Here is a 20,670-nt window from a genome sequence, read left to right as displayed (position 1 = left end):
AGCTCCTGCAGCTTTCTTGGAAGCTACACAGGGGAGGGAATCAACAAGCAAGCCTGGAATGGTTATAAGTACTGTATTGCTTCTGATGCAGCCAAGATTAGGCTTAAGAGGAGGCTCTGTCAGTTTCTTCTTTCATTGCATATAGTATATTCTTCAGATCTTGTCCCTTGACAATGTAGATGGTGAAGTGCACTGGCAGAGTCTGTTTCCATCCAAGACGTAATACTGAAATCAGGCTGGTGGTCAGAATGATGTTTTGACCGGAGAAACACAGGAGCCTCGTTTGCAGAAGGAAATTTTCCATCCAGATGTTGGTTCTGCTCCTGCTCCTGCTCCTGCTGCTCCCAAACATGGTGTTCAAAGTACATACCAGTAAGTGTGTCAGAAGCAATCCAGTACATGTTCCACATGACTGGTATGAGACAAGTGATCTCCTCATTGGTGGGATGGCATCTCTTATGCATTACTTTTCCCCTGAAATTGTATTCAACGTGCACCCTTCTCGGGTCTCGATAGCCAGCACCCCAACGTAAGAAAACTGCCTGTCATTTTATTTTAGTGGTGTTTAGTCTTTATATATGCATGAACAACTGCAGGTCATACGGCTTTGAAAAGATATTAGAATTTTTCAAAAATGGTGGGTGGGTGGGTGCATAAGAACCACTGGTTGAGAAGAAAATGAAATTCTCAAACAACAATGAGTTTAAACTGTGCCTTTATGGTCCGTTGGGCATTTGGAAACATTATCCTTTGATGATCCAATTATTCTTATCTCTTATATGTATGTATTTTTGTATATATGCATTCTTATTTTATGAAAATTGTACACATTCAAGCACATTGAACCTATAAAGTTCCATATTTCAGGAGTAGGCAATTTGTAACCTTTCAGCTAATTGTAGGTGGGTGTCAAAGGGGAGGAAATTGAAAGAAAAGAGGGTGAGACAGAAATTTGTGTTTGTGAGAGAGAGAGAGAGAGAGAGAGACAGACAGACAGGAGAGAGAGATGGCAGAAATTCAGGAAAAACAATGAATTGAATGGCTGCACCTTGAATGGACAGGGCTGGAGTGAGATAGGGTGCTGGTAAGGACACAATTGTGCACTCTATGTGCACATCTACATTGTATTTTAAACTTAGAGAGGCCAATGAACACATATCTTATTTTAATGAATTGACTTTTGCACAACTTCGAAAAGCTTTTACAGAGCTATGACTAAATACAATAAGCTTATAGAGATGGGAGACACAGAGGCAGACCAACAAACGAACATGTTTGCATTAGGGGATTTCCTGAAGTAGAGGACCTTCTGCATTATCTCTTACGCTGCCCCTTATATAATGAAGCAAGAGAACGATTTTTAGCACCTATAAGGAAAAGGTCCCCTGGCCAGAGCCCCTCTGACATGATTTTATATCTCCTCACAGATACAGGTAAGTACGTGACCTGGCCTGTAGCACTCTTATCAACTGCCGCTAGAGCAAATTATATAGCCAAGGTAGCCATTAACCGTAGAGAAGATGAATTCATTTGATCCTATCTATCTACCTCAGGCTATGCTCTATCTTTGTCACCAAACTCTGAGTATGAATTGCACACTGTATACTGTTTATAACATTAGTGACCATGTGATGATTTTAGCTTATGAATTTTATTCTTTAATGATTTTATTTGTACATTGGGGTACTTTTATAGCTGTGTTTAGAGTACGTAATGCTTTAATAATATAAATGTTTTAAGTGTTTTTTATCAATTCAGTATATATATTTTTAATTGTCAAATAAAATATACATTGTGGCAGCCTTTGGCTATGTGCAATAAAACTGACTGAGACTGAGACACAATTGTGGGAGAAAGAGAGTGTCCTGCTGATGCTTCCATATAGCCCCAATCTCCCCACAGCCCTGTCCTTTCTCACTCCGTTAAGGTAAACTTGAGCCACACTGGTGTGGGGAGAGAGGCTGTGCAGCACTTCTACTATTCTGTACTTGTTAGAAAGTGCAGGGAGAGAGAGAGAGAGAAATGAGCAGAGTGAAAAATGCCAGTCCATACTTTGTCCCCATTGACTACCTATTTCCAGAGAAAACCTGAACCTAACAGGACAAACAGAAACTGCTGCCAAACACCATCCTAGGATATCAAGTGGCTCCTTTGAACGATCCATTTGTGTCATGAAAACAGAAATGGCTAAAGAAAAGTCTGAATCATGGCAGCAAACAGTTCTCTAGTAGAGCACCCCATGCCTTACGTGCAGAAATTTCCTAATACAGGGCAAGGTGATGTCAGTAGAGTTGGGAAATGATCCTCTTTAAAACTTTTTGAGCACCTGATAGAACAGACCAGGGCTAGGGAGCCTGTAGTTTTTATTCTGCTGCTGGACTCCAGCCCCGTCCTCCCTGTTCATTAATCACTGTGGCTGTGGCTGACGAGAATTGGGAGCCCAGTGTCATCTCAATGGCCACAAGTTCCCCTTCCTCTTGGACAGACAATGGTGAAATAGAGGGACTCAGAAGAAAGCAGCTTCCAAGAATGCAATGCAGCAAAAGTTAGCCCCAACACATTCCCCTTCTTCCCAACAGGACTTAACTGGTGAATAACTTTTCTGGTTCTATCATCTTCTTATAGTCAGGTAGCTGAATACTGAAGAAGAGTACTGTGAGGAAATGAATGCTGTGATGAGATATTTTGTGCAATGCACCATTATCCTGTGAAAGTCCCTTTATTTGCAGCATAGTGACCAAGTTCTACCAGCACATCCTTGCCCTGGTGTTTGCTGTTGATGAGATCAATGAGAATCCCAGGATCTTGCCCAATGTCACCCTCGGGTTCCACATCTACGACAGCTACACTGATTCAAAGATGACCTACCGCACCACTTTGGACCTGCTCTTTAAATCACATCACTTCATCCCCAACTACAAATGTGGCACCCAGGAAAATTTAATAGGAGTCATAGGTGGATTCAGCTCTGATACATCTTCACGCATGGCAGACATCTTAGGTCTTTTCAAGATTCCGCAGGTAGGATCTGAGAAGCAGAGAAATGGGGACTTCTCTTGATACTCTCTTTCTAGTAGGATTCATAGTTATGGAAGTGGTGTAATGAGAAAGGAAATTAATATGGTCTGAATGACGTGGACTTGCACCATGGAATCTCTTGTTTTAGTTGACTGTATGTAAGCCCACTCTGGAAGCATTTTTTACTTAAAAGTGAGGTAGAAATGATCAAAATAAAATAATATGGGTATCCAAGTATGGAAACAAGATGGAAGAAGTCCCAAAAATGTGCATCATACACATAGAAAATAGGACTGAATAGCTCAAGGAAAATATACCATATGTTTATTTTGTGCAGGTTTGTAAAAGGAAACAGCGGCTTAAAAATAAGTAAATTGTGGGTATATAAAATTGCACAGTATGGAAATATTTAGATAAATGAAATCAGTATGAGCTGCTGTTTCCACTCTGTATGTACTGCCTGGCTTTTGTTTTTCAGATTTCATATGGCTCTTTTCAACCAGCAGTTAATTACCAAACCAAGTCCTCTTCCTTTTATCGAATGGTTCCTAGTGAAGATTTTCAGTACAGAGGAATCGTCCAACTGCTTTTGCATTTTGGATGGAAATGGGTCGGTCTCATTGCCCAGGATGATGAAGGTGGAGAACATTTCTTGGAGGTCATAGAGTCAATGCTCTCCCAGAGTGGGATCTGTTCTGAATTCACAGACATAGTTCCAACAAATGCTCGCTACTCCAAAGATCTGTTTCAAATGTTCTTAAAGCGAGTCGGAAATCTCCCAGGTTTTCTGGCGAGCAAAGCCAATGCTGTTATTGTATCTGGAGAAAGTGCACCAGTTACATGGTTGGCAAATACTGTAGTAATGATCCATGCCTATCAACTAAAATATCCTTTGTATAAACTCTCTGCCGCAAAGGTGTGGATCACGACAGCCCAAATTGATTTCAAGTTCTTCAAAGTTCAAATGGTGACTGGCCTTTCGACCCGAATGTTCCATGGCACTCTCTCTTTCACAATTCACACAAAGGAGATTCAAGATTTCTATGACTTTCTTCGGAATGTAAACCCTTCCTGGGCAGATGGAGATGGTTTCATCAGTGATTTCTGGGCAGAATCTTTCCGTTGTTCTGCTTCAGATTCAGGAATTTCTAAATTCTTCAGAAGTGCATGCACAGAAGAGGAGATGCTGGAGAGCCTTGCTACACCGTTCTTTGAAATGTGCATGACTGGCCACAGCTACAGTATCTATAATGCTGTCCATGCTCTAGCACATGCCTTGCATGCCTGGTACTTAGTAAGAGCCGAGAACAGAAGAACGGAGGCTTGGGACGGACTGTCTTCTTGGAACGTGGAGGCCTGGCAGGTAGCGCTTCCTTACAGACAAGTTGTTGTGCCCTGGGTTTAGGACAGTGGTGTGGCATACAGAGGACGCAGGTGGTGCTGTGGGTTAAAGCCTCAGCGCCTAGGACTTGCCGATCGAAAGGTCGGCGGTTCGAATCCCTGCGGCGGGGTGCGCTCCCGCTGCTCGGTCCCAGCGCCTGCCAACCTAGCAGTTCGAAAGCACCTCCGGGTGCAAGTAGATAAATAGGGACCGCTTTCTAGCGGGAAGGTAAACGGCGTTTCCGTGTGCGGCTCTGGCTCGCCAGATGCAGCTTTGTCACGCTGGCCACGTGACCCGGAAGTGTCTCCGGACAGCGCTGGCCCCTGGCCTCTTGAGTGAGATGGGCGCACAACCCCAGAGTCTGTCAAGACTGGCCCGTATGGGCAGGGGTACCTTTACCTTTACCTTTACCTGTGGCATACAGAAGAGATGTTTTTTGAAAATGCTATAGCACATGTGGGGGGGGGTATTAAGGAATACTTCTCTACCCGTGGCAAATGGAAAAACTTGGAAAGAGGCATAAGCAGGCCTCCCATTGTGCAGGAGCTAAAGACCAGGTACCCATTTAGTTAACTTACAGTACAATGGTCTAGGTGAGTGCAGGATTTCAGCCTAGGCTTGAGACTTGCATAGAAGGGAGGAAGCGAGGTTATGGTGCATTCAGCAGTTGTGTGTCAGGGCAGGAAATCAACATGTTGATAGATTTATTATATGGAAATAGAATAAAGAGGAAAGCTTCACCTGTTTACATTCTGTCCATCAGATGTTTTATTACATTTATTATATTTCATTATAAAACAGAAAGAGTCATCACTGTTTTTATTTCTGGACATCCCATTCCATCTGGAAGAGGACCAAAAAAATTGCATACGTCAAAAGGCATTAAAAAAATACACTTAATTTCTGCACAGATTTTTTTAAAAATCCCTTTCAAATATGGGCAGAAGTGGAACCGGATGGGCTGAGTTCCTTCCTCCTGTAGAAGGAGATATTCTAAAATTCATTTTTAATAGGACGTAGTGTTACTTTGAGTAATATGTGTCCAAAAATAACAGATTCCACTTCACATTTGTCCCTTTACAAGATGAATTAGTTTGTGTTGAGTTCACAGTGGAATTCAAGTTCACTCAACATCTGGCCCTCCAGATATTGGTGAGCATTGATGAAAGTTGCAGTCTGAAAACATCTGGAGGACCACAGCTTCTCCATCCCCACATTAAGCCCCACTTTAATATTTCAACATTTTTTATCTTTCTCTTTTTTCCAAGCTCCACTCATTCCTTCACCAGATCTCCTTCAACAACAGCGCTGGAGATTTAATTGCACTCAATGAACATGGGGAATTAGCAGCTGGATTTGATGTTACAAACGTGATCACTTTCCCTAACAATTCCTACATCAGGATGAAAGTGGGGATGCTGGACCCTCACAACCCTCCGGGCAAAGAACTGACCATTGATGAGGATAGTCCCTTGGAATGGCACAGAGGCTTGGCTCAGGTTTCAAGTATCAACATTCATTGCCATTCAGTGAAGTGGGAGGGTTAAGAGATGTTAAGGAGGGATGAAGAATTCATTCATGCAATGCACAGCTTTGAAATTCAGTGGAATACCACATTGCGTTGACAAATAAGAGTGTGCTGAAAATAATGAAATATGTGGAGGGTGGGCATTCCAGTGGAGACAAATTCAAATTATCTACTTCGTTAAGCTGCTGTATCTAAGTGATTTACAGTAAAATAAGCACATAAGATGCATGAGTTAAAGCATAAATCACAAATCACTATTGTAGCAGAATATATTGATACATGACCAGTGGTGGGCCTAGGGGTCTCAAATTTCAGCAGCACCTGTGTGACACTAAAATTCAGCGTCCCCACCTTTTATCTTCCATTCTGCACCACAGTTTCAGCACCCCCTGTGGTACCCCCCAGGAGCCTCACCCAGTGCGACCGAACCCATCGCATATCCCCAAATCCGCCTCTGGCATAGCAACAGGATCAAAGTGTGAAGAAGGGGACTTCCGGGTTAGCGCCATTGGTGAATGGCGGAGTTCCTCTGATCAGAGGAACGGGTTCCGTGGAAACTGGGTCTTCCCACCGCGGCGAAGGTGGGGACCCGCTAGAAATCCCAGGCGGAGAAGCCTGGGAACGTGGGGTTCTTCAGAGCACCAAGAGCGCCTCCCCCACTCACGGGGAAACCCCTTTTTGGGTCTCCGGAGTGGAGTGGGGTGAGCAGCGCGGTGCTGTGAACTGATTGCTACTTTCACGGAGGGAAGCCGCACAACCATCGCCGGAGAGCGCTGACTTTTTCCTGATGACAATTGGACTCTAAAACAAGTACCCGTGAATAAAAATGGAAGATTTGATTAAGAAACTTATGAAATCTATGAATTAGGCAACGAAGCGGGAAGGTCTAAACAGGAAGTCCGCCTTCTGCTTTTTGTAAATAGATTGAAGTAAAGATTTTGCAAGCTAAATAGCCTGGAAAATTGATTCAAAGATTGAAATATCCTGCATTTATAACCAACAAAACCCCCTTGACAGCAGGAGAAAAGGGGGGGAAACTTTGACCGTTTAATCCTGCAGATACAGATAGGTAGCCGTGTTGGTCTGCCATAGTCAAAACAAAAAATTCCTTCCAGTAGCACCTGCAGAGAGAGAGTAAAGAGAGTAATCCTGCAGAGAGAGAGTAAAGGAATATAAGTTTCTATCGTCCCAAACCTGGGGACGGGGCGTCAGGACAGAAATGGTTGGAGATGTCCATTGATTGAAAACGGAACACTTTTGACAGATAGTTAAAAAAGAGAAACAAATTAACTTCAACGCTGCTTTCTGCATTTTTGTATTTTAAGGAAACAAAGTATTTGAAAATCGAAAGTAAATTTCCCTTTGTTGGATACTTTTTAAAGATGGACGTTAGAAACTGTGTCCCCTAGAGGGAGCTTGTCAGTTTGTTGCTGCAGTTTACAGTGAAACTTTATAGCTGTGAGAATTAGACCGTGGGACCAGCTATTTGACCTTGAACAGAAATGTGCAGGGAGGAAGTTCTAACGTCTGCCCTTGGCAAAACAATTGCTATGCTGCAGCAGTTGCATGAGAAAATGAACTTGATGAATGAAAAGTTGGACTTTATGACTGCTGTAGCCAGTAAATATGAACTAACAGGAAACAAAGACAAAGAAATTCTACAACAACTAACTCAGGAAACTGGCTCGATAAGGCAAGTCCAAGGGCAGATGAAGATGGAAGAGGTCGCAATTGCACCTCAAAAGATACAAAGGGAGAGATCCAAAGTCCTGCATGACCAAAAGCTGCAACATTGGAAGATTGAATTTGGAGTGTGTCTGGAAGTGTCTGGAGTTAAGGAAGCTCTTAGCTCTGGTGGGACTGTGAAACAAGTTGACAACTATTTCTGGAATAACTACTTTTTGGATTACAAAATTAAAATAGGGGAGGGGGATTGTGGGGAATGGGCTAACATGATGAAAGAAAATAAAGATTATTACTGCTTGGAATTCCCCAGAGACCCTCTCCTCAAGGAGAGAGGGGAAAAACTACGAAAGAAACCAACAAGGGACAGGGAAGGGTACAAGTATAAACAGGAACAAGAAAATCTGCAGAGGGGGCGTAGAAGAGACCTGAGAGCCTCGGACATTAGAACACCAGATTGATGCACAGGATTTAATGGTTAGAATGGACTGACATAACCCAAAACCAGGAAGAAGGGACGTTGGATTAAATTAGAAGAGAATTTCTTTTTATATATTTTCTTTTTGGAATTAGTGTGATACTAATGAAATATCAGAATATGTTGGAAAGGAATTAATTGGCTTTAGTAGAAAGGTTTGAAGGAGGTATGCATAAATATGGTTTAAATTTTGAAATTTTATGGTTTTAAAGGTAAGATAAGGTTAAAGAAATCAACAGTAAATTGAATAACATAATATAGTAAAAGTTGGAAAGGATATGTTGAGTTAACAAGAGAAAAAAAGAGACAGATTGTTAAGACAAATTATTTAAATAAAAATTGTGAAGTATGGGAAGAATTTGCTGAAATAATGAATTAAGATAGAATACAAAAAGGGAGGTATGAGGTCCAAGAAATAAGTAAATGAAAGGATGTAATTTGGATTTGTATTTTTCTTTGTTATCTATGGGTTTTTTTTATTCTTTTTCTGTTTTTTTTGTTTTGCTGTTTTATTTTTGTATTTTCTTGTATTTTTTGAAATTTTGAATAAATATCTTTTTTAAAAAAACAAAGTGTGAAGAAGGAACAAATACACAATTAAGATTTAATCAGAAAATCCTCAGATAAAAAAGAAAGTTTCTAGCAGCCCTCAAAATGTATACTCAGCCTGTTTCCCTCCTGGTAGACCTCTTCCAAAGGGGCAACCAAGGCTCATTCATTAATGAGAGCAGGCCTGAACTGTTATGTACTGAAGTTCTCACCCTGGGCCAGCAGGGGGATACTGCAGATAGTTTTCACTCAGGTCCACATATGCAAATAAGGGGTTGAAAGTGAAGTTCAGTAATTGGATAGTTACAGAAAGTTGTTACTGTTGTGTTGTAGTGGAGCTAAGCAGGCTGGCTGAACCCTTCAGTTCAGTTCTGTTCTGGCCTGTGAATAAACAAGAGCTGTTTGAAGAATCGCTGTGTCATCTGATATGTTGACCCACAACTTAACATGAACCTAGTGCACAGGGGGGCTATTCATCAGGAGGAATATATTACAATTGCCTCCAGTTAGATCCAGCTGCATAACTCTGCAAAAGAATTGTAGTTTACTCCTCACAGAGCTACAATTCCCAGCACCTTTAAAAAACTTCAGTTTTCAGGATTCTTTGGGGTGGGTGAGTTTTATGTGTGCTTTAAATGCATGGTGAACACAGGCACAATGTCATTGGCAGAACTTTTTACTGAAGGATCGTCTGATATAAGATGAATTCTCTGGGTGTATTTTAATGCTAATCTTTCCTATACTTTTTTGGACAGGTACCACCCCTTTCGGAATGTAATGATGAATGCCACCCCGGCAACGGGAAGAAAAAGAAGGAGGGGAAGAAATTTTGCTGCTATGATTGTGCTCCATGTCCAGATGGGATGTTCTCAAACGAGAAGGGTAGGGCATGTCACATTAAGATGAACCAAGCAATACAATTGACTGCAGTCAATTGTGACCAGTTCTTTTGCAAGCTTCTTTTAATTAGCTTTGTAAGTTTTATGAAATAATGGCATTTTATATTTGTTCTCACTGCTTAAATGTATACTGTACGTTTGCACTTCCTTTCTCTTAATCAAGTAAGGAAAAGATTGCTGGAATGACAAATGATTCATGTTAACATAAACAAGTTCCCAGATGACTTTGATGCCATAATGGCCGGATTTGTGATCTATAAGACATAGAATGACCTTCCATTACTAGTAATTGCGACTCAGTTAACTGAGAAAGGATGTTAAGGTCGGCATTTGTACACATTCCCCCAAATGATGAGGCAGCACTCAGGAATCTGTGTGATTTTCAATAAGCAACAACTCTGAAAACTTTTCTGGGAATATGCAATGGCTTAAAAATGAATGTAAAAGGAATCTGTGTCTCCCCAGTGTAGGTACCCTGTCAAAATGAAGAAGAGTTTGTTATTCAGTCCTCTCTAGGAAACCTCAGGACTTTTAATGGTCCTGACACACGTATGTAATAAGAAACTCTCACACATTCATATGTCACAACACATTTGCTCCGCTCAGGGTAAAATCTTAAGAAAACCTTTGATGTATCGAACCTTTTTGCCCAAGAGAAAAATATATATAAAAGGTTTAGTCAATGAGAGATAGACATATCATTAAAGAAGACAATAATGCCATATGATCAAAACTGTTGAATTGCTGAGGCAAAATTCACAATTGACTGAGCATAAGCTCAAGTTCTCTCAATTAGAGAAGACTGAGCAGATATCCAAAAAATTGCAGAGTTCCCCCCTCCATCTTTCTTTTGATTAGGAAATATTTTAGAAGATACCTATGATGAGTGGTGAAGGCTATTTTCTCTACTTCCCAGAGAGAGTGGTTGGGTCCGGAGCTCTCCCACCTCCCCACCCTCTCCCTATCCTCCACTGCTCTTTCACATACTCCCATGTCCTCCACCAGCCACTCGCTCGCCAATTTCTGCAGCTCAGTCACCTGATCTACCAGCAGCTTCAGTCCCCCAGGCACCACTCTCCCACTCATCAGCCTCCACCACTCAAGTGGCCACTAGGACTGTTGCCACGTTATATTTCCCTGTGTCATCTATCAGTGGACACATTTAAAAGATCTGGATAGAAATTGGCTGGGGTAGGTAATTTGCATATATGATGGGTGGAATTTGTTTTAAAAGAATCTTGGCCAGAAAAAGGTTGGCCTTTTCCTTTGTGAAATATACTCAGGCAAACTCCTGGGAAGGCTGTGCTTAAGCCCTAGAACAGTGTTTTTCATTCACTTTTTTTTTAGACAAAGAAACTTGTCGCAGATGTCCAGAAGATCAGTATCCAAACAAAGCCAAGGATCAATGCATCCCCAAAACGCCAAATTTCCTAGCATTTGATGACATTTTGACAATCGTTTCAACTTCCTTTGCACTTCTGTTCTCTCTGATCACAGCTTTGGTGCTTGGCATCTTCATTAAACACCGGGACACTGCCATAGTTAAAGCCAATAATAGGAGCCTCACCTACATTCTCCTCGTCTCTCTCCTCTTGTGCTTCCTCTGCTCCTTGCTGTTCATTGGAAGGCCCAACGAGGCAACCTGCCTTCTCCGACAAACTGCTTTTGGCACCATATTCTCAGTGGCCCTGTCTAGCATCTTGGCCAAAACCATATCTGTAGTCTTAGCATTCATGGCCACCAAACCAGGATCCAGGATGAGGAAATGGTTGGGACAAAAGTTGGCTTATTCCATAGTCCTCTTCTCCTCCAGCATTCAGGTAGGCATCTGCGCTGTCTGGCTGGCAACCTCTCCACCAAAACCAGATTTGGACATGGACTCAATGACAGAAGAAATTGTTCTTTTGTGTAACGAAGGGTCGGCCACAATGCTATATTGTGTCTTAGGCTATATGGGCTTCCTGGCCATTGTCAGCTTCACTGTGGCCTTCTTAGCCAGGAAGTTGCCAGACAGCTTTAATGAAGCCAAGTTCATCACCTTCAGCATGTTGGTCTTCTGCAGCGTTTGGCTGTCCTTTGTTCCAACTTACCTGAGCACAAGAGGAAAAGACATGGTGGCTGTGGAGATCTTCTCCATCTTGTCTTCCAGTGCAGGGTTACTGAGTTGCATCTTTTTCCCTAAATGCTACATCATTCTGCTGAGGCCTGAGCTGAACAACAAAGAACAATTGATACGAAGAAATACATAAATGCTAGAAGAGCTCTCTATTTTATGTTTTTGGTTTTCATAGATATGCACACGAAGTGGGTCCATATGGATTTCACAATCTCGGCAGTTCTGTGTTTTATTTTTGGGAACTCTCCCCACATATGCTACATGATTGTGCCAATGCCTGAGCTTATTTTTAAAAAAGCCTCTAATACAAAGAGAGTTATAGCAACAGCATAAAAATACTTCAGTTGTAAAATTAATACATTAAGTTCTATAAATAATAAATGAGGTTTTTGTTCCATTTCTGCTGTATTTATTCTACATGGCGATAAAGGGGGTGTACGTCCAATGAGAAAGAATCAAACTACTTTTGTGCCTTATTCCTGAATTGTAGAACTGTCATCTTTTTGTTTTAGGTGCTGTTTTGCCGGGGGGAGTAAAGGGAGCTGTAAGGATGACTAACTCCTCATGCCTCTCTAGGCAGCCCACTCTGCTGCTTTTTTCCGGCTCCTGCCAGCCTCCTCCAGACCTCTCCCAATGATTTACTGGCCCCCTGCAAACACTCCTCTCCTTCTTGCAAAGCTGCTGATCCCCTCCGCGGCTGCAAGCACCCAGGGCGACAAAGGGAGGGGATCTCTCTCCTCCCCCACCCAACTGCACTGTAATCTTACTGAGATGTAAGTATAAGTACGGGCCCCTGGCGGTGCTGCAAATGGAGAGGCTACAGGGAAGGCAGATTGTCCCTTAAATAGGGATCAAGCCCTCCCTCCCTCCCTCCTCGGACCACCTTAGGAATACACCAGTCGGAACCAATGATTTTCCCACTCTGCCCCCCCTCTCTGATAATAATATTTATTAAGTTTTCCATTTTAACAATCCAATAAAAAACCACATTAAAAACATTCCAAATTATAAAATAATCAAACAATCCAAATTTTATGCCTAATTATAAATCTTTGGTTGACTTCCCATGCTCTGATGATAATCTCACATTTGTGCTGCTTCTCTTAATTAGTCAAGGTAGTTCCAATAAATCAATCTGATGTTAATCCTTTGTTTATTTTAACAGCCTCTAAGTTCATCTAAGTTCAGACGCAGGTGGCGCTGTGGGTTAAAGCCTCAGCGCCTAGGACTTGCCGATCGAAAGGTTGGCGGTTCGAATCCCTGCGGCGGGGTGCGCTCCCGCTGCTCGGTCCCAGCGCCTGCCAACCTAGCAGTTCGAAAGCACCTCTGGGTGCAAGTAGATAAATAGGGACCGCTTACCAGCGGGAAGGTAAACGGCGTTTCCGTGTGCGGCTCTGGCTCGCCAGAGCAGCGATGTCACGCTGGCCACGTGACCTGGAAGTGTCTTCGGACAGCGCTGGCCCCTGGCCTCTTAAGTGAGATGGGCGCACAACCCCAGAGTCTGTCAAGACTGGCCCGTACGGGCAGGGGTACCTTTACCTTTACCTAAGTTCATCTGGTTTAGACCAATATAGTATGTTTCTGTGTGGGTGTTTATTTTCTCCCGCTCTGCCTCTCTCACTTCAACGGCCCTCAAAAATGCCCAGACCTATCGGCACCATCAAGGCCATTTGGCTGAGCATTCTCATTTTCAACAGTTATAAATAAGCTTCATCAATTTATGAAGGAGTTTTGGTTTCAACATAAATTTATGATTCGAAAACAGAAAAGCAGCAAATGGATCGCCATCAGTTCATTCTGGAATGTGGTTGCCCTTTCCTTTCCCATAGCTGATGCTGCACTCTAGCCTTGTAACTGTTAAGATGTGCTGGTCCCGGGGGGAGGGGGGGTTACTATGCGGCATGGTCTGAGTCCAGTCCTAGGTCGAAGGTATGGAGGCTGTCCGTCAAGGGCGAAGTGGGGTCCAAGGCAAGAAGCCGGGCGTGGTCAGGAACTGGCAGGAACAGATTACCAATGATGTTGTTCCTGCAACCTGGTACTGGGCTGACTGGCCTTTATCTCCTCTGAGGCCTAGGGAGGTCCTGGCCCACAGGTGACTCGCCTCTCCTGGCCTTAAGGTGAGCACTCCTCCTGTGAGAACTTAGTTCCCTCCGCCTCTCTGCCCTGAGCCTCTGCAGCTCAGGAGAGGCTTGAGGGTTACTGGACCCAGACGCAACCTCACCTTCCCCTGAAAGGGCTGGGAGAGGAGCACCTGCAGGCAATGGGTCCTCCATCACCTCCCGAGCCAGAGTGGATTTAGCTGGTGTCTGCTCCTGAGGATCCGGCACAAGTGAGGGCCCTTCAGGCTCAAGCCCTAGCCACGGATCAGCTGGCCCTGGAGGCGGGGACTCCTGTGCAGGCTGGGATTCCTCAGGTTCAGCCTCTGAATCGGATTCACAGGCCATCATGGAAGACCTGTTCTCCAAATAGAAATAAAACGTCCCAAAGGAAGCTTCTTCAACTGTTAGCAGGTGTCAGCTTTTATTCTCCAACCCCCCACCCCTAATAGGACTTCCTACCACCAGCTACCCTTTGGGAATGATCCCAGGAGATGGAAGTAGGTAGGTCAGGATAACACCAGTCTTCCATCTGGACCATCTCCTCTTCTTGTCCTGTGAGAAATATCACTGTGACTTTATATATATATATATATTAATCTTTATAATTGAATTAATAAATTACGATGCTACTTGCAATCTGTCCCAAAATGATTTGTATTCTGAGCTAAGGATAAAATTAAATGCATTTAATGAACAATGATCTAGTTCTAAGGCAAATTGCTGGTTTTGGACTTTAGGAATGAGCCTAATGAGTTATAACTTCCCCCTGAAATAGGAAATCTCATCTTGGAGGACACGATGGGGTAACAAATAAAACTGATGTTTCATATTAAGATACAGTGTGTTTGCTGGACCTCTGCTTCTCCTTCAGCAAATGATTGCAAAGAAAAGCACCTTCAAGGACCCTTAACTTTGCAGTTTCTTTTCAGTGAGGCTAAAATACACCTTCTATAACCTTTGGAGGAAATAGATACTTGTTTCACTATGAGAGCAACATCTTACCTATCAGCAGTTGTGGGCAAAGAAGGGGAGTTGCAGCGTTCTGCTCACATTTGGAAAAGATCTCCTGCATGCTACCAGGGCCAACCCACCCATGAAGTTGGATGAGGCAGCCACCTTAGACAGCAGAAGCCTTTGAGGCACTGCTCCTGTGGACAACGTCTCCCTCCACCTCTGACACCAGTGTAGAAGCAGAACCAGCATTGGCACCAATTTCTGGTGAGATCATGTGAGATCTCACAGAGAGCAAGAGGTCTTACGAGAGTTCAGTAAGATCATGTGAGATCTCACTGGAAATTGTCATCAGTGCCAGCGGCAGAGATGGGAGGGTGGGCAGAACAACAGGGCACAGATGCAATTCCTGTTTCTCCTCAAACAGTGAAACAGGAAGCATTGCCTGTGGTGCTTCCCCACCCTGCTCACCTATGTTAGATATAGCGTAGCAGTCACCTGGAGAGGAGGGGCCTGGGCTAGCAGAAGGAAGGTGGATACATTGAGTGATATGTGTCTGCAAGCATTTTCTGAGTGGTGTTTGCTTCAAAAAGCACCTATGCAATACCTGCCCATTCCAATGAAGGAATAAGTGTGTGTGTGTGTGTGTGTGTGTGTGTGTGTGTGTGTGTGTGCAGGGCATTGTTTCTAGAAAAAAAGGTGGGAGAAACCAACCCAAGTTGTTGAGCTCTTTTTGAAGGAGAAAACATATCTTCTTCACCTGATTGCCTTCCACCTCCCCCTGCCACTCCAATTGCTGTGCTGCCCACTGCCTCCACCACACAGCCCTGACCGCCATGCTATCCTCCTCCTCCGTCCCGCAGCCCTGAGCCTCATGCTTGGGAATGGCATTGCAATGCTACAGAGGTGCTGGAACTTACCAAAGAGATGCCGGAACTCAAAAGCCCTATATATATGCAGAATGAAGAAATGGACACAATAAAGTTCATGGCAATGTTTATTCATGTAGTTTATTTTTTCTAGGATATATTATTTATTCTCAGTTATTCAACTGGGCCTCAGCACAGCGATGTAGCATTTAGAGGGAAAAATGCAACCCAGCAGGCCACAGTATAAGAATAGGATAGACATGACATCTACAGAATGAAGAGGTGGACAGATGCCTTCATTTTATTTTCCTTACTAGTTGCTCCCTGTTGTTCAGCTCAGGTCGCAGAAGAATGATGTAGCACTTAGGGGAAAAGATGCAGGCCAGTAACCCAAAACTGGAGGACAAGATGGAGAAGATCTCCACAGCCACCATGTATTTTCCTTTGGTGCTCAGGTAGGTTGGAACAAAGGATAACCAAACACTACAAAACACTAACATGCTGAAAGTGATAAATTTGGCTTCATTGAAACTGTCAGGTAATTTCCTGGCAAGGAAAGCCACCACGAGGCTGATAATGGCTAGGAAACTCATATAGCCCAAGACCAAATAAAACATGGTAGTGGAACCTTCATTACATTCCAGTATAATCTCCTCATTCACCAAGTGTATGTCTGTGTCTGGGAATGGAGGGAAAGTACTTAGCCAAAGAGTACAAATGTCAACTTGAAGAAAGGAACAGGACAGGATGATGGAATTTGTCAATCTTCTCCCCACCCATTTTCTTATTGTAGAACCTGGCTTGGTTGCCATAAATGCCATCACCACCATGATGGTTTTTGCTAAAATGCTGGAAAGAGCCACAGAGAATATGGCGCCAAACACTGTTTGTCGGAGGAGGCAGATCAGTTTCCCAGGCTTTCCAATAAAGAGTAAGGCGCTAAAGAAGCAAAGGAGGAGGGAGATGAGGAGGATGTAGGTGAGTGTCCGGTTGTTGGCTTTAACGATTGGAGTCTCCCTGTGCTTGATAAAAATCCCAAGGACTAAAACTGTGATCAATGAGAAAGCAATAGTCAAGGTAGCTAAGATGATCCCTAAATCTTCCTTGTAAGAGAGGTAACTTTGAACCTTAGCAATGCATCTAGTTTGGTCCTTGTTTGGATATCGGTCTTCTGGACATTTGACACAGCCATCCATATCTGAAAACAACAAAGAGGCATTCAAATATTTCTATAGGTTGAGCTGCATAATTTTAATAATCTAATTTAGTGCAAAAGTTTGCTGTTGATGGTTTTTGATATTTTTGATATAAACCCTGATTGAAATCAGTGTAGAAAATCTGTTTCCTCCAAGAGCACCTGGTCAGCAACTTGGATGGCTTTAAAAGAGGATTGGACAAATTCATACAGAATACGGTTATCAGTGAGGCAGTATGCATCTGAATACCGGCTCCTGGAAATAACACAAGGAAGAGTGTTCTTGTGTTTGGGTTGTATGTTCAAGGGGTGTGCATTCTCAAAGCAAATACGCTATGTTACAGAAGATGGCTGATATCACAATGCACTATTGTCTCCTACCCTTCTGGCCAGATATCCTTCCTTCTGGACACGGAACACAGTCATAACAGCAAAATTTCTCTCCCTCCTTCTTTTTCCTGCTGTAGCCAGGATAGCAGTGGTCATTGCACACAGAAAGGGGCAGCACCTGCACAGAATAATATAAAGGGACTTGGATTAGTAGCTCTTCATTCATTCAGCTCTACAAAGAGAATTGTTGTGAAGATGAACCAGTTGGCCCAATTCCTAAAAGAAGGTGTATTGCAGATATTATATTGTGCAGCTTGAAGCGACGGAAATATACATTCAAATAATTCCATATCCGGTCCTTATCCCCACAGACTCAGAATCTTCGAAGAAATAAGAGATAATTCAAAACAGTCCTACACTAATACCTTGTGTTGTGTCCACTTCATGTTGTGTCTTTTCACGTTACGTCCTGCGGCAACCTGGAAGTACCAGAATGGGTTACTTCTGGGTTGCGCCGCTCGCGCATGCGCAGAAGCACTAAATCATGTCATGCACCTGTGCAGATGCAGCGCTTTGAGTTGTGGGCATTTCCCGTTACGGACAGGCCTCCAGAACGGATCCGGTCCATAACATGAGGTACCACTGTATAAGCAAAGATCTCTCTCTCTTCTTACAGCCTCCATTTTGCCTGCAGGTGTTTGCTCTCCCTCCAGGAGACAGTTTTATACACCTTTACTCACACAGAGCCTGGGAACAAAGACTCAAGCCACCACCCTTCCAAGATGGCAAATTTGCAATTCAATTCCCTCCCATGTTATCTAAAGTTAAATATCTCATCAGAGCTGCCAGAGAACAATCACATTTAATTATTAAGCCATCGAGGAGCTCAGAGAGCTCTTCCTGCTTTTCTTTAGCTTCAGTGCAATCTTCCAGTTAAACCCTTTCTGCAATACACCCAGGCATTCTCCATTTCAGTGTAAATTAAACAATTACACACACACACACACACACACAAATATATATATATATATATATATATATATATATATATATATTTGCTTTCGTAGATTTTCACGGGTACAGGAATGCAGGTTTTGGTGTCCTCGGGTGTCTTCCCGTGTAAAAGTTGGGGTGTCTAGGCGACGTTTCGACGAGGTCTCACTCGTCATCTTCAGGCTGGTGCTTTCGGCTTCTTGTTATCCCGCTCTGTTCCAGTAACAAGAAGCCGAAAGCACCAGCCTGAAGATGACGAGTGAGACCTCGTCGAAACGTCGCCTAGACACCCCAACTTTTACACGGGAAGACACCCGAGGACACCAAAACCTGCATATATATATATATATATATATATATATATATATATATATATATATATAAATTGCTATCCTGAATAATCTAGCAGCTAAAAAGCAAACAGAAAGTTAAAGTGGCCAAAACTTTTCTTTCTGGCAAATCTCACCTGATTAAAACGTGGATGCCACACAATCTGGTCATCATAAATGGTAAACTCTTTGCCTGGAAGAGCCTGAGGTTCTAATCTTCCAACCTTTACTCTAACCACTGAACCATTGGGGAACATCAGCCAGTTTGTAATATCAAAACCTGCAACCAATTCTCCATTTTCATCAAAGTGCAAATTCTCAGCAGCACTATTATTGAATATGATGCTCCTCAGATAATCATGAACCTTGATTGAAAGAGAAATGAATAACGAGACAACATAGTACTAAGATTACTTTACCCGTCCTTATAGTTGACATCTGGTTTATGTAGGTGGCCACTTGTGAATCAATCAATCAATCAATCAATCAATCAATCATAGAATCATATGTTTGTAGCGTTGGAAGGGACCCCGAGGGCTACCTAGTCCAACACCCTGCAAGATGAGCCTGGGGACCCCTTCCATCTCTACAATTCTAGAACTCTCTAAGTTTAAAGTATTGCTTTCTAATTACCTGCCATGATTGCACACGGTGAAATAGTCTGACCCTTTCTTCCAATCCTCTATGTTTGGAGATGGATTTGTAGATGGCGTTCAAAGCATGAGCCACAGCATAGACAGCATTGTAGACATTGTAGCTGTGGCCAGTCATGTCCATTTCAAACAGAATTCCAGGAAGGCTCTCCAGCTTCTCCTCCCCAGTGCAGATCATTTCATTTTCATTTCCCTCCTCTGACTCTTCAGACATTTTTAATAAACAGCCAAATGCCTGTTTCCAGAACTCCTGGATAAAGCCATCTCGTTCTGCCCAGAAAGGGCTCAGCTTCTGAATGAAGCTTTGGAATCCTGATGGCTGATTTGAGTGGACTGTGATGGATATGGAACCGTGAAATACTTGTACCTCCCAATTCTTCTCCATAGAGTGTGATGCAAAATCCCAGTGGGATGTAACAATCCACACTTTGCCCAGAGTTGGAAAAGAGAATAAAGGTGATACAAATATCAACATTCTCAGAACCTGAAAGGATGGAGGTTCTCCATAAACAATGAACACAGTTGGGTTTTCCTCAAAGACCATTGCATAGGTTCCTAAATGCTGTAAAGCAAAGTCTATCATCTCATCCACATAATTCAATTTTGGTATTCTTACTATGTAGGCATAACAGATGCCATTAGGGGAAAGGATTGGGACCATTGTCTTTAAAAACCTGTCCCCTCTGTCATCTTCCACAGCCCAAAGCCCAATCCATGTCCACTTAAAATGCCGAAGTAATTGCACAATTCCTGTGTATTGGTGGGCTTCATTTGGGACCATCTGATACAAAAATGGGAAGAACTTTTTGACACCTTTTAGTGGCAGAAATGATCCATAAGTCAGCTGAAATAAAATCAATAAGCATTTTTCAATGGGTTACAAGCATTTACATCACAGATTTACTTATTAGAAAATAGTCCTGTAGGTCATCTCATTCAATGTCCTGTCAAAATTCAGATGGGGTGATCCTGCATGAGAACCTGACTATCTTTGGCCGTCAGCCACATTGAGCCACTTGTCTCAGGCAGGAGTTCAGGAAGGCTGCTGCCACAAAAATGCCCCACTGGGCTGTTTGTCTGAGCTCCCTACACTGTGCCATCAGAGACGCAGCTACACTAATCAATCACTTCCACTCCCTGTTTCCAGAACCTGTAGAAGTAATATCTGAGTTGTGCGTTTGGGAACATTGCAGACAGATGCAACTGGTAGAGTCCTGTAGGGTTCTTGACCAGCTTGAAGGCTTTGGGACTCAGTGAGGGTTTCCCTGGTGTGGCTTATCTCTTGCTGAGAGAATTGGAGTTACTTAAAATATATTGTGAGAGTAAGTAGGTTCTGTTTGGCACCATGAAGGCCCAACAGAGAGTCCATTTCCCCAGGGTCTTGTGAAAGAACAATGTCAAACAAAAATTGATAATCTCCTTCTACTGGTCCACAATAGAAAGTGTCCTTTCATACTGTATTACAGTATAGTACACTGGTTTGACAGCCACGGACAGAAAGTCCCTACAGAGGGTGGTGAAATTAGCACATGGTATCATGGGCTGTCCCCTGAGCCTGCTAGATGACATCGCGGGAGACCGCTGCCTCAGGAGAGCGAG

General features: G+C 43.0%; 2 protein-coding genes across 2 annotated transcripts in view; both read left to right on the top strand.

The window, feature by feature from the left end:
• The window catches only part of LOC310834447 (vomeronasal type-2 receptor 26-like), a gene marked incomplete at both ends in the record, with an annotated part of 194,507 nt that overhangs the window by 25,008 nt on the left and 148,829 nt on the right, over window positions 1-20,670 (top strand). The gene's annotated exons all lie outside the window — the stretch shown is intronic.
• On the top strand, window positions 447-11,785 carry LOC310834416 (vomeronasal type-2 receptor 26-like; the record flags this gene model as incomplete). Its single annotated transcript, XM_083717907.1, has 7 exons — window positions 447-529; window positions 1,428-1,433; window positions 2,730-3,021; window positions 3,497-4,381; window positions 5,668-5,905; window positions 7,428-8,027; window positions 10,884-11,785. 7 exons carry the CDS (start codon window positions 447-449, stop codon window positions 11,783-11,785), a joined length of 3,006 nt encoding a protein of 1,001 aa, XP_083574033.1.

The sequence above is a fragment of the Podarcis gaigeae genome, assembly GCF_964106915.1.
Source record: "Podarcis gaigeae genome assembly, chromosome: 16".
NCBI classification, from domain to species: Eukaryota; Metazoa; Chordata; class Lepidosauria; order Squamata; family Lacertidae; genus Podarcis; species Podarcis gaigeae.
Note: the sequence above shows the minus strand (reverse complement) of the source record. Positions and strands in the feature narration are given on the sequence as shown.